The 21,632-nt window shown below is 40.3% G+C and overlaps 3 protein-coding genes across 8 annotated transcripts in view; 2 read left to right on the top strand and 1 right to left on the bottom strand.

Moving 5' to 3' along the window:
• The first annotated feature begins 446 nt into the window (after nucleotides 1-446).
• Nucleotides 447-3,927, top strand: sb:cb1081 (sterile alpha motif domain-containing protein 9-like). Its single transcript, XM_067418760.1, has one exon. It carries the CDS (start codon nucleotides 978-980, stop codon nucleotides 3,492-3,494), a length of 2,517 nt encoding a protein of 838 aa, XP_067274861.1. The 5' UTR covers nucleotides 447-977; the 3' UTR covers nucleotides 3,495-3,927.
• A 697-nt stretch (nucleotides 3,928-4,624) lies between these two features.
• On the top strand, nucleotides 4,625-16,967 carry tbc1d7 (TBC1 domain family, member 7). Its single transcript, XM_067418291.1, has 8 exons — nucleotides 4,625-4,923; nucleotides 5,306-5,428; nucleotides 8,628-8,708; nucleotides 8,789-8,979; nucleotides 9,064-9,201; nucleotides 11,790-11,935; nucleotides 13,432-13,561; nucleotides 16,206-16,967. The coding sequence occupies exons 2-8, from the start codon at nucleotides 5,317-5,319 to the stop codon at nucleotides 16,290-16,292; spliced, it is 885 nt and encodes a 294-aa protein (XP_067274392.1). The 5' UTR covers nucleotides 4,625-4,923; nucleotides 5,306-5,316; the 3' UTR covers nucleotides 16,293-16,967.
• phactr1 (phosphatase and actin regulator 1) overlaps nucleotides 16,330-21,632 on the bottom strand; it is a 45,816-nt gene continuing 40,513 nt past the window's right edge. For all 6 annotated transcript variants that reach the window (XM_067418290.1, XM_067418286.1, XM_067418287.1 and 3 more), the window contains exons 12-13: nucleotides 21,495-21,571; nucleotides 16,330-21,253 (exon numbers count right to left, since the gene is read on the bottom strand). In XM_067418290.1, the coding sequence (XP_067274391.1) occupies nucleotides 21,238-21,253; nucleotides 21,495-21,571 (93 nt within the window). In that variant the 3' untranslated portion in view covers nucleotides 16,330-21,237. The remainder of the gene's footprint in view (nucleotides 21,254-21,494; nucleotides 21,572-21,632) is intronic.

The following is a 21,632-nucleotide window of genomic DNA, read 5'->3' as shown; positions in this document are numbered from 1 at the left end:
CATTGTAGTATTTTTCAGCTTTTTTGGTTCCTTTTCACACCACACTGATTGCTTTGGTCTGAACCAGTTGAAACGAACCAAAACGCAGGCACGTGACAACATCCACATCGCTCATTGGCCATGGCATAGGCTATTTCCTAAACTGCTTTTCGATTGGTCAGAATTTACATGTGGGATAATTCCAACAGAAGAGGAAAAGCCAGCAAACTACACACACCTATGGAGAGACGACTGCGGGCTGGTTTTGTCTCTGGCCATAATCTACTACACTGTGTGTATTTACCACAGTATGCAAACAATACCTTTCTATAATGAAGCGCGGATGCGACGTGAAAACAACGCTCTAATGCACTGAGCGCGCATCGCTTCAAGCGGAGGCGTGCATTAATTATTCTCAACTCTGACATCCTCATCTTCTGAAAATATTGCCAGCAATCTATCAAGTAATGTCAGCGCAGCTAACTACGATCATCCAAAAATGATCAGTACTTTTGCAGTTGGTTCTGTTCGAGGTTGGATCACGTTCTCACCACAAACAAACCGCTCCAGAGTTCGTTTGAAAGCTTACCGAGACCAATTCTTCAAGGTACGCTTGTTTGGTCCGCTTTTGGTTCACATGAGAGCGATTGCTGCTTTCACATCTGACCAAACGAACCGCACCAAAGAGGAACCGAACTCTAGTACGATTCAACCGAACTAAATCAGGCAGATGTGAAAGCACACTAAGACATATCTAAGACATGTCAAGTGATTTTTCTTTAATGTCGTGGCAAACTGCTTCATTCACATTTCTATTGTTTCCACTCAAATATTTGTCTTTACTGTGGCATGATAATGATACTTATCACTTTCTGCTTTCTTCTTTTTCTAGGTATCGTGATCTCCTTCTCCATGGTCCTGGAATAAGGACACAAACACTGAAACACCTCCCACAAATATCACCATTCTAACTGGAAAAAAGGGGGAAAAAGCTGAAAATGTACGCCATACCTGATGTAGCCAGAATTCCAACTCAACTTAGAGATTCACTATCATGCCTCGACGTTGTGTGGTCTGATATGTTTGAGAATAGAGACTCTGCGATTAGCTCTGAAGAAGCTCTGAAGCTCGAGACGGATTATCTTAAAGGAGCCCCACCACAGTGGAAGAACTTTAACACACCCAAGAACTCACCTTTTGTAGAAAGGGATGGCTTTAATGATCTTATTCAGTTAATTGAGAGAAAAAAAAGGAAAAGCTGTCTGATCACTAAAGTTTCTTTGCAATACGAGTCTGGCAGTGGAGGGTCAACCCTCGCCATGCAGGTGCTTTGGCATTTTCGGAAAAACCTCCGGTGTGCCAGAGTGATCGACTCTGATTTAGACAAACTACCGAAACAAGTGGTGGACCTTTTTCTACTGTCTGATAAACAACATGCAAAACATGATCAGAAAACTGTCCTGCTGATGCTAGACACCAAGGAAAACACCAACGATCAGCCAATCAAGAATACACTCTGGGAAAACCTGATTGACGAAATACACAAGAGGGACATCAGTACAGACACTCCGGTTGTGATCATTTTAAACTGCAGATCTGCAAATGTTCTTAACATTGATCGCGTGAAAGCCAATGTGGAAATTTCAATGAAGCTCTCTCCCAGTGAGCAACAGAGGTTTTATCAAAAAAGGAAGGAGCTGAAAAAGAAACACAAGGCAATGTCACAAAACTTCCATGCCTTTAACATAATGCAGGGAGGTTTCAAGAAGGAGGATGCTGACAAAGTGATCACACCAGAAATGGTAGAGCATGTTATATATCATCCAAACTCCAAAAGCACGAGACTTTTCGGCTTTTTGGCTTTGATAAATTCGTACCTCCCAGGCTCACACTTGTCGAAGCATTTGTGCGAGGAATTCCTTGCACGTAAAAAGTATCCCTCCGATGAGGAAGACGTCCTGAAAACAACAATGGAGCCTTTTATGGATCTTATAGTCACATTCTCAGTCGCAAGGAACGAATGCATACGCATGGCACATCCAATGATTGCTGATGCATGCCTAAATATGCTCACTAACCACAAACTGACACAATTTAACATCGCTTTTGACTTCTTGAAAAGCATGGTAAAAGAAAATGAGAGTGATTACATGCAAATTTGCAAGAGAATGTTAACCAAAAGGCCAGACCCAGAAAAGTACAAGTTTTCTGAACTGATTCTTGACCTCATGAAGGACAGAAATAAGCACGAGCAATGCATTCGTTTGTTGAAGCGGGCTTCAGAGTTGTTCACCAAAGACCCTTTTTATCCTCAAGCACTTGCACGTTTGTATTACCTTGAGGTGAACAATTATGATCAGGCAGAAATCTGGGCAGAAAAGGCCATTGATATAGAGCCCAATAAATCTCATATTATGGATACACTGGGACAAGTTCACAAAAGTCACCTGCAGACCATTCTGAACAAAAACACAGAAACGAACAAAGTTTTGGCCATTGCAAAGTCTGCCATTGAAGCATTTAAAGAGGAAGAGGTTGTAGCTGAAAACGAGTCAGAAGAAAGGACCAGTTTTAATTACCGGGGCTACTTTGGATTTCTCCAGGTTTTGAAAATAAGGGCAAAAAAAAATCTTAAACAAAAGCACAGTGAATTCATCAGTGGTCACAGAAGGGACGTTGAGGTCAGATATGATTTCTTTGAATGGTTCCTGGCATTCTCAAGACCAAAGATCAATAAAAAGGATCCAGACTACATTCTCAATGACGTTGAAGAGTGCTACAAGCTGTACTTTGCACAGAAAAAGCAGACTGATGAAGCCACCCTGAACGAGAAGAAAATGAAGTCCTTTGGAGGGCTACTTCATTTCCTCAAATCTGATATTAGTGTGCTTAAACAAAAGCAGAGCGCTTTTAAAAATCCCCAATCTGAGGATGAAACCCAAAACATTCTCTACATTCTTTCCAACATCATCCTGAGTATTTTTGATGAACAGTCGGAAAACATTGAAGAGCTCCAGGCCAGTTTACAGAAACTTTGGGTCAGCAAAGACAAAGGCAGAAGCCCAGAGTTTTACCTCTTGATCCTTTTGCTCTTCTGGTTTGATGAAGCGCAGCCAAGACTCCCAAACCCTCCAGACCTCCAACAATGTGTCCTATATATGGCTGAAACATATGAGAAGAACTATGAGAAATACCTTCGCAGTCGCTACCTGGTGCCTCTGTTCTTCTTTGGGAACGTAGGGAATGGTTTGCAGAGACTGGTTCACAGCTCAGAACTACTTCAAAGTGATGAAGTCGGAGATTTGGAGCACCGATTAAAAGGTGACGTTGATTGTCTCCAGCGTATCAATGGGGAGGTCAAGGAGAATCATAAAGTGTTTGCTATTAGAGATGGGAAACAGATTCAAGTCAAACCTCACAAACCGGCCAGTGTGTACAAACGAGGCCAGGTGTCGTTCTACCTCGGCTTCAATATCAAAGGACCTGTTGCCTTCAACATCAGATATACTAAATAATAAAAGACTGTGAGGCCCAATTCTGTTATACCCCTTCGTGAAAATATTCCCTGTTCTACAGAAAATTCAGTTTTTATTCTGGGATTTTAAGTCTGATGCAACAATTATTCAATCATGTTTATTTAATATTCATTATGATAGTTATAATTGAATTGTATGATTTACCTGCTTACATGTGACTGTGGGGCTGAATGGTTTGTCTTGAAACATTTTAGAAAATAAGAAATCACCAGTTTATGTAGGCTAAGGCATGAGTCATGAAACATAATTTAGGCCTATACATTTAAGAAGAACAGAGATATCATATGTAAAAAAAAATATATATTATAATGCTGGTGGTGGGTTGGTTAATTCTATTTTCACTAAATATTTTGTCAGTTTTAAAAAAAATCATCATAATTGGAGTAAAGTGAGTAACACTAAGATAATTGAAACAAACACTGTCTGGTCTTGTCTTTCCAATCCTCTAATTTTTCAGTTTGGATTTTGATTTCTGGATTCTGGATTGGATTTAACTCCAGTCTGGTTCCGTTCACAGCGCAGGTTTTCAGAGAATGCGGTTGTGAGTAGGGTTGAGTAGTTTCATTTGATTTTTAACAATTATCGATTCCTATGTTTGATTTCAATAAGTTAAAACAACAAAATATATAGCCTAATACACATTTATTCTAAGTCTTATTGCAAAACATTTCATTATAGCTTAATACCGCATAAACACAAATCAACAGGATAACACTTGCACAGAGAACCTTTGCCTATCTGGGAAAAACCTTAACACATATAGCCTATAAAACACAAAACAACAAATTCTCATATGTGAAAGGTTACACAATTTCTTCGGGAATTTAAATCGCGCCATGTTTTAGGCTGCAGTGTTGTTTTTACTGTGACAGAATCATAGACAGTAAAATAATTTCATTATAGCTTAATACCGCATAAACACAAATCAACAGGATAACACTTGCACAGAAAACCTTTGCCTATCTGGGAAAAACCTGTAATATTGAGTTAACACATAGCCTATAAAACACAAAACAACACATTCTCATATGTGAAAGGTTACACAATTTCTTCGGGAATTTAAATCGCGCCATGTTTTAGGCTGCAGTGTTGTTTTTACTGTGACAGAATCTGACGTGTTGACCGTTCCAAAATGGCGGCCACTTCGACGTGCCTGCAGGTGCAGTTGAATGAGGTTTCTAAAGTATGCGCACCACCAGCTGGACTCGTGCGACAATACAACAACACGCGCACGTAAATCACTTCCGAGGGCACAAAGCTGCAAACACAAAACTGCAGGCACAGTTTTCCACGGAAGATCCGAAGATGGTGATTCTTCACCTGCCGTTTGAATGTGAACTGCAGTCCGGCGAGTGAACCATCTCTCGGATCCCCGCTGAGGAAACAGCGCGGCTGAGACTGAGGCCTGGTGAGTTCTGCGGGCAGAAAGGGAATTAAATGTGATTTTTTTTAAAAACATTTACGCGTATTAACACATGGTTTTTCTATGAGGAACATAGGAGACATGGCTTACGTCAAATTACCATGGTTTTACTGTAGTAATATGAACTGTTGTACCGTGTTTTTGTGGAAATTGTTACTGTTCTACTATATTTTACTGTATGGTATTATTTTTACTCGCCATAGTATTCTTTAAAAGAAGGAAATGTACTTATTGGTTGCCATGTAAATACATGGTATATGAATGTGGTAAGACCATAGAACTGTATAGTATCATTTTAAGTAATTTGCTAGCTTTGTTGTTTTATATAAACTGTGACTGATCTGATCATACTGATGATGTTGTTCAGTTCCGGAGATCATGGCTGATGATCCTCAGAGAAACTTCCGCTCGGCGTATTATGAGAAAGTGGGTTTCAGAGGAGTGGAGGAGAAGAAGTCTCTGGAGATCGTGCTGAAAGACAATCCACTGGGTGAGATCCCTCATCGGCTTTCAGATGTTCCTTCCACAGACTGATTTTTTCGATTTATATATCGCTTTTCAAGGCACTCAAAGCACTTTAAAATACATTCAAACTCTTATTAGTAGTAGCCTATACTTGTTTTGTTTTTTATTGTAGCCTTTAATAATAAATACATTATAAAAATATTTTTAATTAAATTAGGTGCCTCTCCTCCCTGTTTCCTCCCCATCTCTGTACATTTCTGCTGCATTGTTTGTAAAACATTTATTCATCTATTTACATCTACAATCTATCATTACGTGCATTTATAATGTCCCATCACATGCCTGCACATTGAATGCGATATTTCTTCAATGAGGTGGAGAAGGAAGCGGAATGTATGACAATGGATAGTCTGTTGATGGTCAGTGTGTCTGTTGAAGGTCTGTTGATGGTCAGTGTGTCTGTTGATGGTCAGTGTGTCTGTTGATGGTCTGTTGATGGTCAGTGTGTCTGTTGATGGTCTGTTGATGGTCAGTGTGTCTGTTGATGGTCAGTGTGTCTGTTGAAGGTCTGTTGATGGTCAGTGTGTCTGTTGATGGTCTGTTGATGGTCAGTGTGTCTGTTGATGGTCAGTGTGTCTGTTGATGGTCAGTGTGTCTGTTGATGGTCAGTGTGTCTGTTGAAGGTCTGTTGATGGTCAGTGTGTCTGTTGATGGTCAGTGTGTCTGTTGATGGTCAGTGTGTCTGTTGAAGGTCTGTTGATGGTCAGTGTGTCTGTTGATGGTCAGTGTGTCTGTTGATGGTCAGTGTGTCTGTTGAAGGTCTGTTGATGGTCAGTGTGTCTGTTGATGGTCTGTTGATGGTCAGTGTGTCTGTTGATGGTCTGTTGATGGTCAGTGTGTCTGTTGATGGTCAGTGTGTCTGTTGATGGTTTGTGTGTCTGTTGATAGTCTGTTGATGGTCAGTGTGTTTGTTGATGGTTTGTGGTCAGTGTGTCTGTTGATAGTCCGTTGATGGTCAGTGTGTCTGTTGATGGTCTGTTGATGGTCAGTGTGTCTGTTGATGATCAGTGTGTCTGTTGATGGTCAGTGTGTCTGTTGATAGTCAGTGTGTCTGTTGATGATCAGTGTGTCTGTTGATAGTCCGTTGATGGTCAGTGTGTCTGTTTGATGGTCAGTGTGTCTGTTGATGATCAGTGTGTCTGTTGATAGTCCGTTGATGGTCATGGTGTCTGTTGATGGTCAGTGTGTCTGTTGATGGTTTGTTGATGGTTTATGGTCAGTGTGTCTGTTGATGGTTTGTGGTCAGTGTGTCTGTTGATAATCTGTTGATGGTCAGTGTGTCTGTTGATGGTCTTTTAATGGTCAGTGTGTCTGTTGATGGTTTGTGGTCAGTGTGTCTGTTGATAGTCCGTTGATGTCAGTGTGTCTGTTGATGGTCAGTGTGTCTGTTGATGATCAGTGTGTCTGTTGATGGTTTGTGGTCAGTGTGTCTGTTGATGGTTTGTGGTCAGTGTGTCTGTTGATGGTCTGTGTGTCTGTTGATGGTCAGTGTGTCTGTTGATGGTTTGTGGTCAGTGTGTCTGTTGATGGTTTGTGGTCAGTGTGTCTGTTGATAGTCCATTGATGGTCAGTGTGTCTGTTGATGGTTTGTTGATGGTTTGTGGTCAGTGTGTCTGTTAATGGTCTGTGTCAGTTGATGGTCTGTTGATGGTCAGTGTGTTTGTTGATGGTCTGTTGATGTTCAGTGTGTCTGTTGATGGTCAGTGTGACTGTTGATGGTCTGTTAATGGTCAGTGTGACTGTTGATGGTCAGTGTGTCTGTTGATGGTCAGTGTGACTGTTGATGGTCAGTGTCTGTTGATGGTCAGTGTGTCTGTTGATGGTCTGTTGATGGTCAGTGTGTCTGTTGATGGTCAGTGTGTCTGTTGATGATCAGTGTGTCTGTTGATGGTCTGTGTGTCTGTTGATGGTCAGTGTGTCTGTCTGATGGTCTGTTGATGGTCAGTGTGTCTGTTGATGGTCAGTGTGTCTGTTGATGGTCAGTGTGTCTGTTGATGGTCAGTGTGTCTGTTGATGGTCTGTTGATGGTCAGTGTGTCTGTTGATGGTCTGTTGATGGTCTGTGTGTCTGTTGATGGTCAGTGTGTCTGTTGATGGTCTGTTGATGGTCAGTGTGTCTGTTGATGGTCTGTTGACGGTCAGTGTGTCTGTTGATGGTCAGTGTGTCTGTTGATGGTCAGTGTGTCTGTTGATGGTAAGTGTGTCTGTTGATGGTCTGTTGATGGTCAGTGTGTCTGTTGATGGTCTGTTGATGGTCAGTGTGTCTGTTGATGGTCTGTTGACGGTCAGTGTGTCTGTTGATGGTCAGTGTGTCTGTTGATGGTCAGTGTGACTGTTGATGGTCTGTTAATGGTCAGTGTGACTGTTGATGGTCAGTGTGTCTGTTGATGGTCAGTGTGACTGTTGATGGTCAGTGTCTGTTGATGGTCAGTGTGTCTGTTGATGGTCTGTTGATGGTCAGTGTGTCTGTTGATGGTCAGTGTGTCTGTTGATGATCAGTGTGTCTGTTGATGGTCTGTGTGTCTGTTGATGGTCAGTGTGTCTCTCTGATGGTCTGTTGATGGTCAGTGTGTCTGTTGATGGTCAGTGTGTCTGTTGATGGTCAGTGTGTCTGTTGATGGTCAGTGTGTCTGTTGATGGTCAGTGTGTCTGTTGATGGTCTGTTGATGGTCAGTGTGTCTGTTGATGGTCTGTTGATGGTCTGTGTGTCTGTTGATGGTCAGTGTGTCTGTTGATGGTCTGTTGATGGTCAGTGTGTCTGTTGATGGTCTGTTGACGGTCAGTGTGTCTGTTGATGGTCAGTGTGTCTGTTGATGGTCAGTGTGTCTGTTGATGGTAAGTGTGTCTGTTGATGGTCTGTTGATGGTCAGTGTGTCTGTTGATGGTCTGTTGATGGTCAGTGTGTCTGTTGATGGTCTGTTGACGGTCAGTGTGTCTGTTGATGGTCAGTGTGTCTGTTGATGGTCAGTGTGTCTGTTGATGGTCAGTGTGTCTGTTGATGGTCTGTTGATGGTCAGTGTGTCTGTTGATGGTCTGTTGATGGTCAGTGTGTCTGTTGATGGTCTGTTGAAGGTCAGTGTGTCTGTTGATGGTCAGTGGGTCTGTTGATGGTCAGTGTGTCTGTTGATGGTCTGTTGATGGTCAGTGTGTCTGTGGTGTTTTCAGATGTGGAGAAGCTGAGCACCTTCAGTCAGAGGTTTCCGCTGCCCTCCATGTACCGGATCCTCGTGTGGAAAGTCCTGCTGGGTGAGAGCATGACCTGTCATTGGCAGACGGCTCCTCATACGGTCTCTGAGAGTCACGGTTGTGTCCTGACGTCTCCGCAGGTGTCCTGCCGGCCCACAGCGACTCTCACGGCCTGGTGTCCCGCTACCGTCTGGAGCAGTTTGAGGACATCAGTACAGCTCTGAGGGCCATGCGGTTCGTCCACGCCTCCACCCCGACCACGGAGCTTTACCTGCGGGTGTACCAGCTGGAGAACCAGCATCTGCCCCGCCGGAGCGAGCCCAGGCCTGCGGTGAGGAGGCTTCAGGGGGTTTTTGGGTAATCCACTGTGTGTTCTCATGACTCAGGTTTGTGCGTTTTAATGCTTTTCTTCCAGGATGACGAGGATGAAGACTTCCTGGCGATTGCGCGGGCGATGGAGGAGATTGTCGATGACCCGGTGGACTGCTATTGGCTGGTCAGATCTTTCATCAACCAGTTCAAGCACAAGTTTGGAGACTCCATTCCTCACCTGGTACATGCTGACCTACGCACACACACACCTATATACACACATATATATGTGTATTATTATTTTTATATATATATATTTATATATATATATATATATATATATATATATATATATATATATATATATATATATATATAACATAACAGTCGGCTTGTTTTAAGCGCGAAACATACTTCAATCAGAGATCCCTTACGAACATATTAGGTATTCAGTCCTTTATCACAAAATTCAAACGATAAATGCCGTTTTGATGCTCTTTAATGTGATGTGACTGATCACAGTATAGGCGCGTCAGTTCAAACGGCGATGGTGCGCGAGTGAACGCGGTCATCTCTTCCTAAAGAATAAACTTAAACTAATATCTCTTAAGCTATGTTGAGGATACATTACATCTTACTGAAATGTAGAATATGTCGTGTAATCGCTCAATCGATGTTTCAACCGCGCAAAGACAACAGCTTGAGAACAATGTCCCGTAGCATCACATTTACCTCAGGCAAGTCTTTCAGTGTCCACCCCACAGCTGTTAGTTCATACGCACTATATTAGCCTGGCTATATATTCATTATATTCCACTTTACCTGTTAGTGATGTCTTGTTTATTTAATGCATGTTTAGCCGTGGATTATCCCGCTTATACCAGGCTTATTTGCCAAGTTAAAAACAAGTTAAAGCTGTAACTGATGTTTTTTAAAAGACTGTTAAATGACGGTTGTTTTCTTACGCCTCGTTACCGTCACTTTAAATAAAGTAGAGCCATCAAAATGTTTTTATATGAACAAATTACCACATTTATTTAAATTCATTATTAAAAGAAAGAGACAGAGAACTGAGAGAGAGAGAGAGAGAGAGAGAGATGCGTTCGCGATCTCTTCATGTCAGTCTGAAGATCCCCTCGTTGCTTAAGCAAATCGAACATAACTTAATGATTATTTAATGGATTTATTAAAATTATTTATGAATGACAGGCAACACTGCAGTGACCAGGCAATCTTTATTAGAACAAATCATCATTATGTAGCCTAGTGTGAATAAACCCCGCGTCAACCTATAAAGACACATTACGTTTAATGCAATAAATTAAATAATAATATAGGTGCTCGTCTCGAGTCTGTCAGGTCTCACGACCATCATAGAATGTAAAAAACGCACGACACACGGCGACATGTTCCACAACTCGGTGTCATGAAGGTGTCATGTAAGTGTCAGTCGCGATAATGTCAGTGAAGACCGCATGTGCCACGGATGTGCCAATACGCCCATAGTCATAGATAGGTATACCGTATACATACCTGCGCATAGTGACATATGTGCCATTGGCTTCTGTGTGTCACGTCATGTCTCATGCCACTTAATGTTGCCATAGGTATGTAACGTTATACGTATAGACATGTCAGTGGCTGATACTGCAGTCTGCCACTGTCACTCTGTTTGCAAGCGTAACTGTGTTACTAGGGTTACCAGTGTTTATAGTGGCGGATTAATTTCGAACTGTAATCAAACTGGACTGACTGGAACTACCTGTGCATTAAACGGTTTTACTGCACACCTTCCAGCCAATCAGAATCGAGTATTAAAACAGACCAGGGTATAATATATTTTAACAATGGAATTGGAGAAAAAATATATATAATTAGATTTAGAAGTTAATGCAAAAACTGCCTCATGTGAAGCTTATGAGTGTTGATTATTATATCTAAAAATAACAGAATTGAGGCTAATAGTTGGGCTCTGCTGTTAACCTTTAATATTACAACGTGTAGCCTAAGGAAGGACTCCATATATTTACAGCATTATCTTTAAGATATGTTTAGTTATAATTGAATTAATTTAAGGACAGACAAAAAAAATTCAGTAAACCACTGTTGAATAAAAATTAATAAAAAGCAATTTTGTAAAACTGCTGTACCGGAATCGTACCGAACCGTGACTTCAAAACCGAGTACGTACCGAACCGTCAGATTTGTGTACCGTTACAGCCCATATATATATAATTATTTTGAATTATTAATATTAATATTTATGCTTTTATGTGTTCATTGACCATGCAGAATAGATTTTACTTTTATAATATTAACAAATGTCATTATCATTATATGCATTTTTAATTTTGGTTTAAGTGGTCAATAACCACGCAGAACATACAGTATTGTTTATTGCTTTTTGACATTAAAATTACAACTATTATAATATAATTTGTTATAGTTTTTAATGTTGGGGTTAGTTAGTTTGAATGTTTTAGTGTTCAATAACCATGCAGAATGTACAGGTTTTTTTTAATTGATTTTTCTTTTTGACACTATAATATTATTATATTATTTTATTATTTTACATTTTTATAATTTTTATGTATGCACAGTATTTGGATAGAATTTTAGATTTTACTTTTTGACACTATAATACTATTATTATATTTTCATTATTTTATTTATTTATTATTAAACATTTTTATGTGGTTTTAAGTGTTCAATAACCGTTTTAGAACAGATTTGTACTTCATTTTTGTTGTTCCAATCCCATAAATGTGGCACAAAAATGTTGCACATGAAGTAGTTGTGTGTGTTTTATTGTGCCGCCTGTTCCCGCAGCCGAAGAGTTTGGAGCACTTCCTGTCTCAGGAGGACGCGTGTCTTCTGGCCCATCTGAAGGCCTGTGGAGCTCTGCACTCGCTGCCCTACAGACTCTGGTTCAGACGCTGCTTTGCAGGCTGTTTACCAGAGTCCAGCCTGCAGAGGTCAAACCATCTCACACACACACACACACACACACACACACACACACACACACACACACACACACACACACACACACACACACTGCCCCTCTCCTAAACCTACCCATCACAGTCTCACACACACTGCCCCTACCCATCTCTCTCACACACACACACACACACACACTGCCCCTCTCCTAAACCTACCCATCACAGTCTCACACACACTGCCCCTACCCATCTCACACACACACACACACACACACACACACTGCCCCTCTCCTAAACCTACCCATCACAGTCTCACACACACTGCCCCTACCCATCTCACACACACACACACACACACACACACACACACACACACACACACACACACACACACACACTGCCCCTCTCCTAAACCTACCCATCACAGTCTCACACACACTGCCCCTACCCATCTCTCTCACACACACACACACACACTGCCCCTCTCCTAAACCTACCCATCACAGTCTCACACACACTGCCCCTACCCATCTCTCACACACACACACACACTGCCCCTCTCCTAAACCTACCCATCACAGTCTCACACACACTGCCCCTACCCATCTCTCACACACACACACACACACACTGCCCCTCTCCTAAACCTACCCATCACAGTCTCACACACACTGCCCCTACCCATCTCTCACACACACACACTGCCCCTGCTCCTAAACCTACCCATCACATACACACACACACTGCCCCTACCCATCACACGCATGCACTCACACTCACACACACTGCTCCTAAACCTACTCATCACACACACACACACACACACACACACACACACACACAGGTTTGTTTCACTATATTAGTGAGGACATTACATAGACTTCCATTGATTTTATATCAGGTTAATTATATGTTCTATCCCCTAACCCAACCCCTATCCCTAAACCTACCCATCACAGTCTCACACACACTGCCCCTACCCATCTCTCACACACACACACACACTGCCCCTGCTCCTAAACCTACCCATCACAGTCTCACACACACTGCCCCTACCCATCTCTCTCACACACACACACACACACTGCTCCTAAACCTACCCATCACATACACGCACACACTGCCCCTACCCATCTCTCACACACACACACACACACTGCTCCTAAACCTACCCATCACAGGAAACATTCTGCATTTTTACTTTCTAAAAAAAACTTCTGTATGATTTATAAGCCTTTTGAAAAGTGGGCACATGGGTAATGTCCTCATATTTCACCCATGTCATTATAAACATTTGATATTTCACAAAAACAAACACATATTTACTCAGTCATACACACACACATCACTGTAGTTCACTCACTTCAGTCAATCCTTCCTAACCAAAAGTCAACGACACGTCACATGACCTCATTATGCTGCTTGAGTATTTCCTCTTAAATACCTGTTGTTCTACAGTATTCAGAACATGAGTGTGTTGTGATTGGCTGATGGATTGACTGTGCTGTCGTGTGATTGGCCGGCAGGGTGTGGGATAAAGTGATCAGCGGCTCCTGTAAGATTCTGGTGTTTGTTGCCGTGGAGATTCTGCTGAGCTATAAGATCCTGCTGATGGGGACGAGTCACCCGGATGGAGTTTACAACTTCCTGTCAAAGGTCATCTTTTAATCACTTACATATCATGTGCAATAATGCGTTATTATAAATAAATGTTCTGTGTTCAGTACATGAGTTAATCTGTGCCATGATGTCCTTTCACAGAACATGTTATTACTCTCGGACTGTGGACTGCAGTTATTATATTCCATATACTGAAAAATAAACTTTTCTGTTTCTTGAAAATAAATGAGCAAATTCAGCTACAGCAACATTTCTCATTTAAAACTCATTAAAAACTAAATGTAATTTTTTATTTAATGTTTTTTTAAGGTTTACTAAAATAAATAAAAATACTGAAATATATATATTTTTTAATTTTCAACTTTTTGACTATTTAAATATTTTAAACATGACAAAAAGACAACAAAATTACTAAATTCGTTGTTTTTCTTTAATATATAAAATATTTTAAAAAACTTTAACAGGTTTTTTTAATTTATATTTTTTTAATTTTCAATATTTTTAGAATAATTAAATAATTTTAAATATTCTAAACATGACAAAAACCATAACAATTACTAAAAGGTTAAATGTGCCCTAGAATGAAAAAATGTATTAACCTTGCCATAGTGAAATAATAAGAGTTCAGTTCATGGACATCACATACTGTGAGTCTCAGACACCACTGCCTCCTCCTTCTGATGTAAATCTCGTGAATCAAAAACTCCACGGAAAAAGAAGTGCTTCTCAACATAAACCCAACCGTGACGCAAGCGTTGGGGATCATTAATATGCACGCCCCCAACATTTGCATCTGTCCAACAAGCCGAATCTACTGATGGTAAACAAGACACTCGAGGAGAGCAAAAACGGCTCTCAGGACCCACGTCATGTCCAGGCTGTGCAGGGGACGGGAGGACTTTTCATATGTCAACAGTCATGGTTGAGGTTTATTATAATCCGATACCACAACAAATCGTTTGTTTGTTCGGCCCATTTCAAGCAAACTTCACTCAGCGTCTTAAACTGAAGAAAGGGGCGACTGTATTCCAGCCAGCAGTAAGGAGCGATTTATCCACTTATTGACTGTTTAAACAATTTCTGATTCAATTGAAAGTTTCTTAGAGAGACCGCACTGTCTAGATAACGCCAGATGCTAGTACAGTAACAATAGAAAACTCCAAGTACCATACCAAACTAAACAGTGTGTCTGATGACAAAGGGTAATATTATATTGTATTACAGAATACAACCGTAGATACTTTGGTTACAGATCGTTCACGCGATCCTTCTAGCAAACGTCACCTTTTCCACCATATAAGTTAAAACGACAGTCATTTGAGATTGATAAAATGCAGCTTACTTGTTTATTGGTGTTTTCAGATGGTTGCCAGATTGGACATGTTTAGGTAAAACACTGGATAGTATACGAGTTCTTTTCACTGAAAAGCTCTGTTTGGGGGATTTAATTACTGACATCTGGCAACCGCACAAACGCGAGCTCTCTCACACGTGCGGATGATCTGAAAACACCAATAAACAAGTAAGCTGCATTTGATCAATCTCCATTTGAGATGTTCTGCTTAAAGTGTCGTTCAGTCGGTCTGTGTTCTGTCAGGACTCACGAGCCACTTCACTGAACTGCTGTGAGTGGCTGAAATAAGCCAATCAGAGCAGAGCTCAATATTAATATTCATGAGTCTTCCAAATAAGGCAAAAACAGAGCATTACATCCTATAGGGACAATTTATAGGGTTGTAAATGGACCTGTAAAACTGTATCTGGACCATGTTTGCCCTTAAATAAGCCACATAACCTCTATGTAGATATCAGAGAACAATTTAACATATTGTTTCGAATCATTTTAGGGCACATTTAACTAAAATGAACAAAAGTTAACAAATTTACTTTTTTCAGATTTTCTCTTTTAGAATCTTTAAGTATTTTAAAATATTGTAAAAGTCAAGTCAACAAAATTACTATAACAAAAAATATTGAAATAGAATGTATAATTTTTTTAGCTTTTCAAAAAGATATAAAATTACTAGATTACTTTTTTTTTCCACAAAATTTAAAAACTTTTCTTAAAACTAACTAAAATTAAGAGGAAATGGTTAATTTTTATTATTATTTTTGAATAATTAAATAAATAAAAATCTTCTAAACATGACAAAGTCAACTAAATTACTATAACTAACAAAAATGTATTAAATAGTTAATAAATTTAATAATTACATTTTAAAATATTCTAAACACGACCAAAAAATACTAAAACTAACTTGCTGAAAAATACTGAAATAAAAATGTATAATTTAGATTAAAACACTAGAAATATTTAAAAAAATCTAAACATAACAATAACATAATTTACTAAAACTTAATAAGTTTTAGTCATAATAATAATATTTCAAATTATTTTGTTCTTTTATATATATATATATAAAAAGTAAAATAATTTAAAATATTAACATACACTATGTCCATTACAAGGAATTAATTTGTAATTTTATTTATTAGTTTTTTTTTTTAAATTGATGAACCAGGAATTATTTTATTTTCATCATTATATTAAATAACATTATGCCACATATGATATCGCTAGAACTTGCATTGAACCCTGTAAATGATTTTATTAGTAAAGATCTCTCTCTCTCTCTCTCGCACTCTCTTTCTCGCTCGCTCTCTCTCTCTCTCTCTACAGATGCCTCAGGAAAACACAGACGCCATCGTGACTAAAGCCATTGACCTGTGGCACAAGCACTGCGGGACGCCCATGCATTCGGTGTAAGAGCTCAGCTTCTGAACAGGACGCTCACAGATGTGTGTGTGTGTGTAGTTGGTCTTTTATTAGGTTCCTTTATATACATCATTCAGCAGCAGTGACACACACATGCCCATCTCCTCTCTTCCTGCGGTCTCTGAGCTAATAGCAGCAGCGGAAGAGAGACACGCTAACACACTGTAAACAAAAAACACGTCTGAGGCCTGTGTGTGTGTGTGTGTCACGGCCAACAAATCAACTCATTATTCCAAGCCTGTCTTATCTGGAAAAGTGCTTAAAACTCCCTTAAATTATCCATAGATTTCAGAACAAATGAGTGAATAAAGACAGAAATATACAGCTCTGGAAAAATTAAGAGACCACTTTACATAGATTTGTCAACTTTCATAGCTGTATATATAATACTCTTTGTTTTGGGATGATTTTGTCATTTAATGCCCTGCCAATGCGTTCAGTATCAAAGTCAGTTAAAAATAATTATAAATAATATATTAACATAAAAATGTACAATACAGCCTCGTGTTGTGTTAACATTAGCTGATGTGTTGAGCAATATATTTATTAAAACGAATATAAATACATTTGTTCATGTTAGTTCACAGTACATGAACTCATGTTTATACTAATAATCCTGTATAAATGTAAACTAATGAAACTTTAATAAAGTGTTAGTTTCTTTGATCCCGGTTACTAAAATACAACAACAAAAAGATTGTAACGCTGATTATTTTGAGTGTCTTGGCTTTTATTTTGGCAACCTGACGCCCTGTAGAGTGGGCGGAGCTTAAAGGGCGCGCCCTACACTCAGTCACATGACCACGAGCACCGTTGAGCGCATGAAGGAGAAACAAAGGCCGTTTTGAAAGCATGAATATTGTCGGTCAATCACGTTATTGCTCTGTCCTGTCGAGATCGTCTCCACTGTGATTGGTCAGTGCAACTTTAAAGCGGTGGTTCCGTGTTTTTTTTCTAGGCTTGGTTGTGTTTATGGGCCACAGTATAACATGTCTTAATACTTTTTTTTTAAACGCTGTATTTTTCTTCTATTCTCCCTTTATTCCACACCGCTGTCTGTCCTTTGAACAGCTCGTTTGCTTCCTGCTTCTATAAAGCCCCTCCCGTTGAAAAACGCAATGGTCTTAGATTGGTTAGATGGCCAAATGTAGTTTCCTGTATTTTTATTGGCTGAAGTGCCAAGCGCAGGTTGCCGGAAACACCACGCCCCTTAGGCCGTGTGTCCACCAAAGTGTTTTATCCAGCTGAAAACGCCTCGCTGAGAGCGCTTGAGAGCGTTTTTTTTTTCTTCAGTTGAGACTCGTTATGAAGCGGAAAATCCGCGGAAGTGTTACTAGTGTCGCAGGTAGTTTGTTTCTGTGTTGATTTTATATAAAATTGCAGATACAATGTAGGGATGTTAACTGATGACCGATGGTTGACCATATCAATGTTTAACCGATCAAAGTTGTCGGTTGTTGGTAAAAAAAAAAAAAAAAGTGATCTGTAAATTAGGCTATTATAGACAGTGGGCTAAACGCTACTACAGTTAGCCGTCTCCTTCCAAACATTTTTTTGTGTGAAGTGAACAAATCCCTCACACTCAATTTTTCATAACTCGCCTGTTTGTACTGAATAAACCAATAAAAACCTTTGGTGCGAGGTCACAGCGTTTGGGTTTGCAAAAAGTAAACACTCGAGGTTCGAGCCAGGGCAGACGACAGAATGAAGCGTCATTCCGCATAAGATGGGCTTACAAAGTTAAACCTTCTTCAACTCTCGGCGACCAGTAAAACACAGAGCGCTTCGCTCCAGGCATTCTAAAAACGCGGTGCTCCCATTGAAAACGCCAGCCAGCTGCGTGAAACACGCTTTGGTGGACACGCCCCTTACCTTTACGGGCAGAAGTCACATCTGCGGAGACTAGCGAGGGTTTATGATGTCACCAACCCAGGAAGAAGCTCGTTGTAGTCCAAACCGGCCGTTTTTGTAGGCAATAAACTGCCGTAACTTTAAAAGACAATATCTCCGTTTGCATTGAGCTTTCAGCGCTGTAACTTTGCAGATACTGTGTATGCTCAAGCAGCAACATTACACTAACTAAAGTTAAAAAAGTAAAATCGCATGACACCGCCCCTTTAACTATTAGCTATTGGTTAAAGAGGACCCATTCTGCTTTTGTCCATGTTCATCTTTCTGTAGCGTGTAATGTTGCTGTTCTTCTCTATATCAGTGACTACGTTTACATGGACAGCAGTAATCTAATTATTGACCTTATTCTCAATAAGACAATATTCTGATTAAGGTGTTTACATGAGTTGCTTTTAGAGTACTCCGTTCATGTTCCCGTTTTACATGTTATAGAACATAGATCGATTATGGCACATCATTACGTCCCCATGCCCCGCTATGTTCTCCAACATCCAATCATAGCGCAACTTTGGCAGGTCTGTTAATTTTATGGGCTCAGGAAACTCGCTAACTTCACCTGCGGGTGTCGCTGTTGGACAGTGTTACTTTACATTAAGAAGTATAAAAAAACATGCGTTTTTATAATGTTTTATATACATCTACGTTGATTTATTTTTGTAATATTATGTATTGTCTCTTTCTGTTTTTTTTTGAAGAGACACTGCCCCTCTTTCAGTTCTGTTTTATTGGCCACAATATTATCTCTGATTGTTGAAAGGGGCACTTTTGATTAATTTTCAAAAAGGGCAGAGGCTCAAACCCACAAAGCCTCCCCTCTGCACTTCCCTGGTGTGTGTAACGTTATGTGTCCTGTCACAAAATGCGGCGAAATCTCCGACACGACATTAATAGTTAGATTAAGGTGTGTACATGTCTCCGATAATGCGACTAAAATAGGCATACTCCACGTCTTAATCCGATTTATGTTTAGTTAGATTATGACTTTAATCAGATTAAGGTAATTATAAATCGCTGTCTACATGGTAGCCTCTTAATCAGAGTATTGTCTTAATCAGATTAATATCGGAGTATTGTTGTCCATGTAAACGTTGTCAATGTTTCTGAACTCTTGAGTTTCTTCTGGGAACCAAATACATCCATCACAAAATTCCTCATTTAAATAATTAATATGCAGAATAAAGGGGCGGGGCCTGGTTGAGTTTTGCTGGGTACACACAAATGCTGCGTCCCAATTTGCCTACTTATACTACGTCCTAAAAGTATGTACTCGTTTTGTGAAGAAAAAGTACATACTTTTGAGTGTGTAGCAGAAGAGCACGCAAGCTTTGGGACGTATAGACCTACTTCCTCATCTTTAACGGACTCTGTCGTTTAGTTACGAGCATCCCGTCACCGTTTAAACTGCCCTGTCAATCATCACACAGATAAAATCCTCCACATTCAGTTTAATCTCCTGCCGTATGGGAGAGAAATGTAGCCGCTCGTTGATCTGCCGTGTGTGTGTGTCTTTAATGCAGAGATTCTCCTCGTGTGTTTGCAGTTTAAATATAATGATGCATTTAAAAGTTAACGGCCAAACGTATCATTACAAAAGTGCTCAATGCTGCTGCAGGTGAAATATAATGTGGACAACACTGAATAAATATCTCTTCGTCAGGTTAAATACTGATAGTTGGTCACTCAAACCTTTATCTAAACTTCTCTACTTAACCGTCGGACTCGCACATCTGCCATGTTTGTAGTTCTAATCGAATCCTCGCCCAACTCGCAATGGGTTGTGGGTAATATCAGCCATTAGACTGTGCGCCGATCCGCACTTCTAAATCTAACCATAAATAGTAAACCATCCGGGTATCTTGGAATACTCTTTTCAACATATCACGATTTGGGACATACTGTATGGATAGTATACGAATTGGGACACAGGGAAAAAGATGTTTAAACTATGGCACTTTTCCACTGCATGATTCGGTTCACTTAAACAGTACCACCTCGGTTTAGGTTTCAAGCACGCTGTACCGATACTAAAAAGTGACGTGTATACGCTGCAGATCACTGATTGTTAAAGAGAAAACCGTCACTACCACTTTAGTGAGTTTACCTGGGATTGTCGGAAGGGGAGAAATCGGCCCAAAATTGCCCTGATTAACTTTTCGTGAGTACCCAGGTGTGTTAGTTAGTAGTGTGTTAAAACTGGCGGTTATGCTAAAGGGCGGAACATTTCCCAAACACTCTGGGAGCGCTTGACCAATCACAACACACTGCTCCAGCTGACCAATCAGAGCACAGTGTGCTTTTCAGAAGGCGGGGCTTCATAGAGACCAGAACTAAACACAGTGTTACTGACAGACTGGGAAGAAAGGAGCCGCAACAATGGCGAATATGAGGAAAATAATCAACATTCAAACTGGAAACCCTGCTCTAGTAGAGCCTGAAAACAACAAACACAATAGGTCCTCTTTAAAGATGGTTTCTGTGATTTTGAAAAATGTTCATGCATTTCTAGTAGCATTAAAAATGCCAAGCTCATGGGTTTATGCATGAACTGATAATAGATAAAAGCGTCTGACCGATGCATGTATGTCCAAAATGAGAAGCGCAGAAAGTGTGTTAGACCGTTAGATTTCATGTGTAATAAGGTGGTCTGCGCTCAATAGAAAAGTAATTTCCCTTGTGTTCTCCATGTTTTTAAAACCTAAAAGGACTGTGGAATAATTTCTGTCACAAGTAGAAACTCAACTACATCATCTGCTGCATTAAAAACCATCGCCTGGAGAAAAAAAAATTGAATTCATGACGAATAGCATGTAATATCTTGTCAAAATATACACAAATCTCCGCACACGGCTGGTTCGTATCCACCGGCACAGCGACGGGACTGGAACTGGAGTTCATGTGGCGAGAGTCCGGTCCGGATCCGGTTCTGGTGCTCCGAGCGGCGCTCGCTCCTCCGTGAGATTCCTGATCAAATCAGTTCAGTGTCCCATTACAGTCTCGACGGCTCCGAAACAGAGTTCACTGATCACTACGGTCGATGAAACCTGCGGAGAACAGAAGACTGGCTCACAATCTGCAAGAGACGCATCCCACAATGCATCACATGACCATCGCTTTCAAACCAGAACACTTCCAGCTGCATCTCAAACGGCTTTTCTTTGAGCATTTTTTGATCTCAGCGCCTAGAGTTAAGCTATATTTATAATAATGTTAGAGATTAAGTGTGTGAGTGAAGAAGTGAGTGTGTGTGCATGTGTGAGTGTTTGTTTATGTGTGTGTGTTCACCTGGTTAGATGTCGACTCGACTCATGCACCTCCATCTCTGTGCTTTTGAACTCATTGAGCTCTTTGCGTATGGCAGCCTGTGAGGGACACAAAGCCTCAGTCAGTGAAGCGGCTCTGTGTGTGTGTGTGTGTGAGACT

This window comes from Pseudorasbora parva, chromosome 15 (assembly GCF_024679245.1).
Source record: "Pseudorasbora parva isolate DD20220531a chromosome 15, ASM2467924v1, whole genome shotgun sequence".
NCBI classification, from domain to species: domain Eukaryota; kingdom Metazoa; phylum Chordata; class Actinopteri; order Cypriniformes; family Gobionidae; genus Pseudorasbora; species Pseudorasbora parva.
The sequence above is the reverse complement of the archived record's forward strand: the minus strand, read 5'-3'. Positions and strand labels throughout refer to the sequence as shown.

What these genes read in the sequence shown, in the direction of transcription:
- sb:cb1081 (XM_067418760.1), top strand. Translation starts at nt 978, where the DNA reads ATGTACGCCATACCTGATGTAGCCAGAATTCCAACTCAACTTAGAGAT.
- tbc1d7 (XM_067418291.1), top strand. Translation starts at nt 5,317, where the DNA reads ATGGCTGATGATCCTCAGAGAAACTTCCGCTCGGCGTATTATGAGAAA. An exon ending in GCTGAAAGACAATCCACTGG is followed by an intron (nt 5,429 to 8,627) that starts GTGAGATCCCTC and finishes TGGTGTTTTCAG; the next exon opens with ATGTGGAGAAGCTGAGCACC. An exon ending in CGTGTGGAAAGTCCTGCTGG is followed by an intron (nt 8,709 to 8,788) that starts GTGAGAGCATGA and finishes ACGTCTCCGCAG; the next exon opens with GTGTCCTGCCGGCCCACAGC.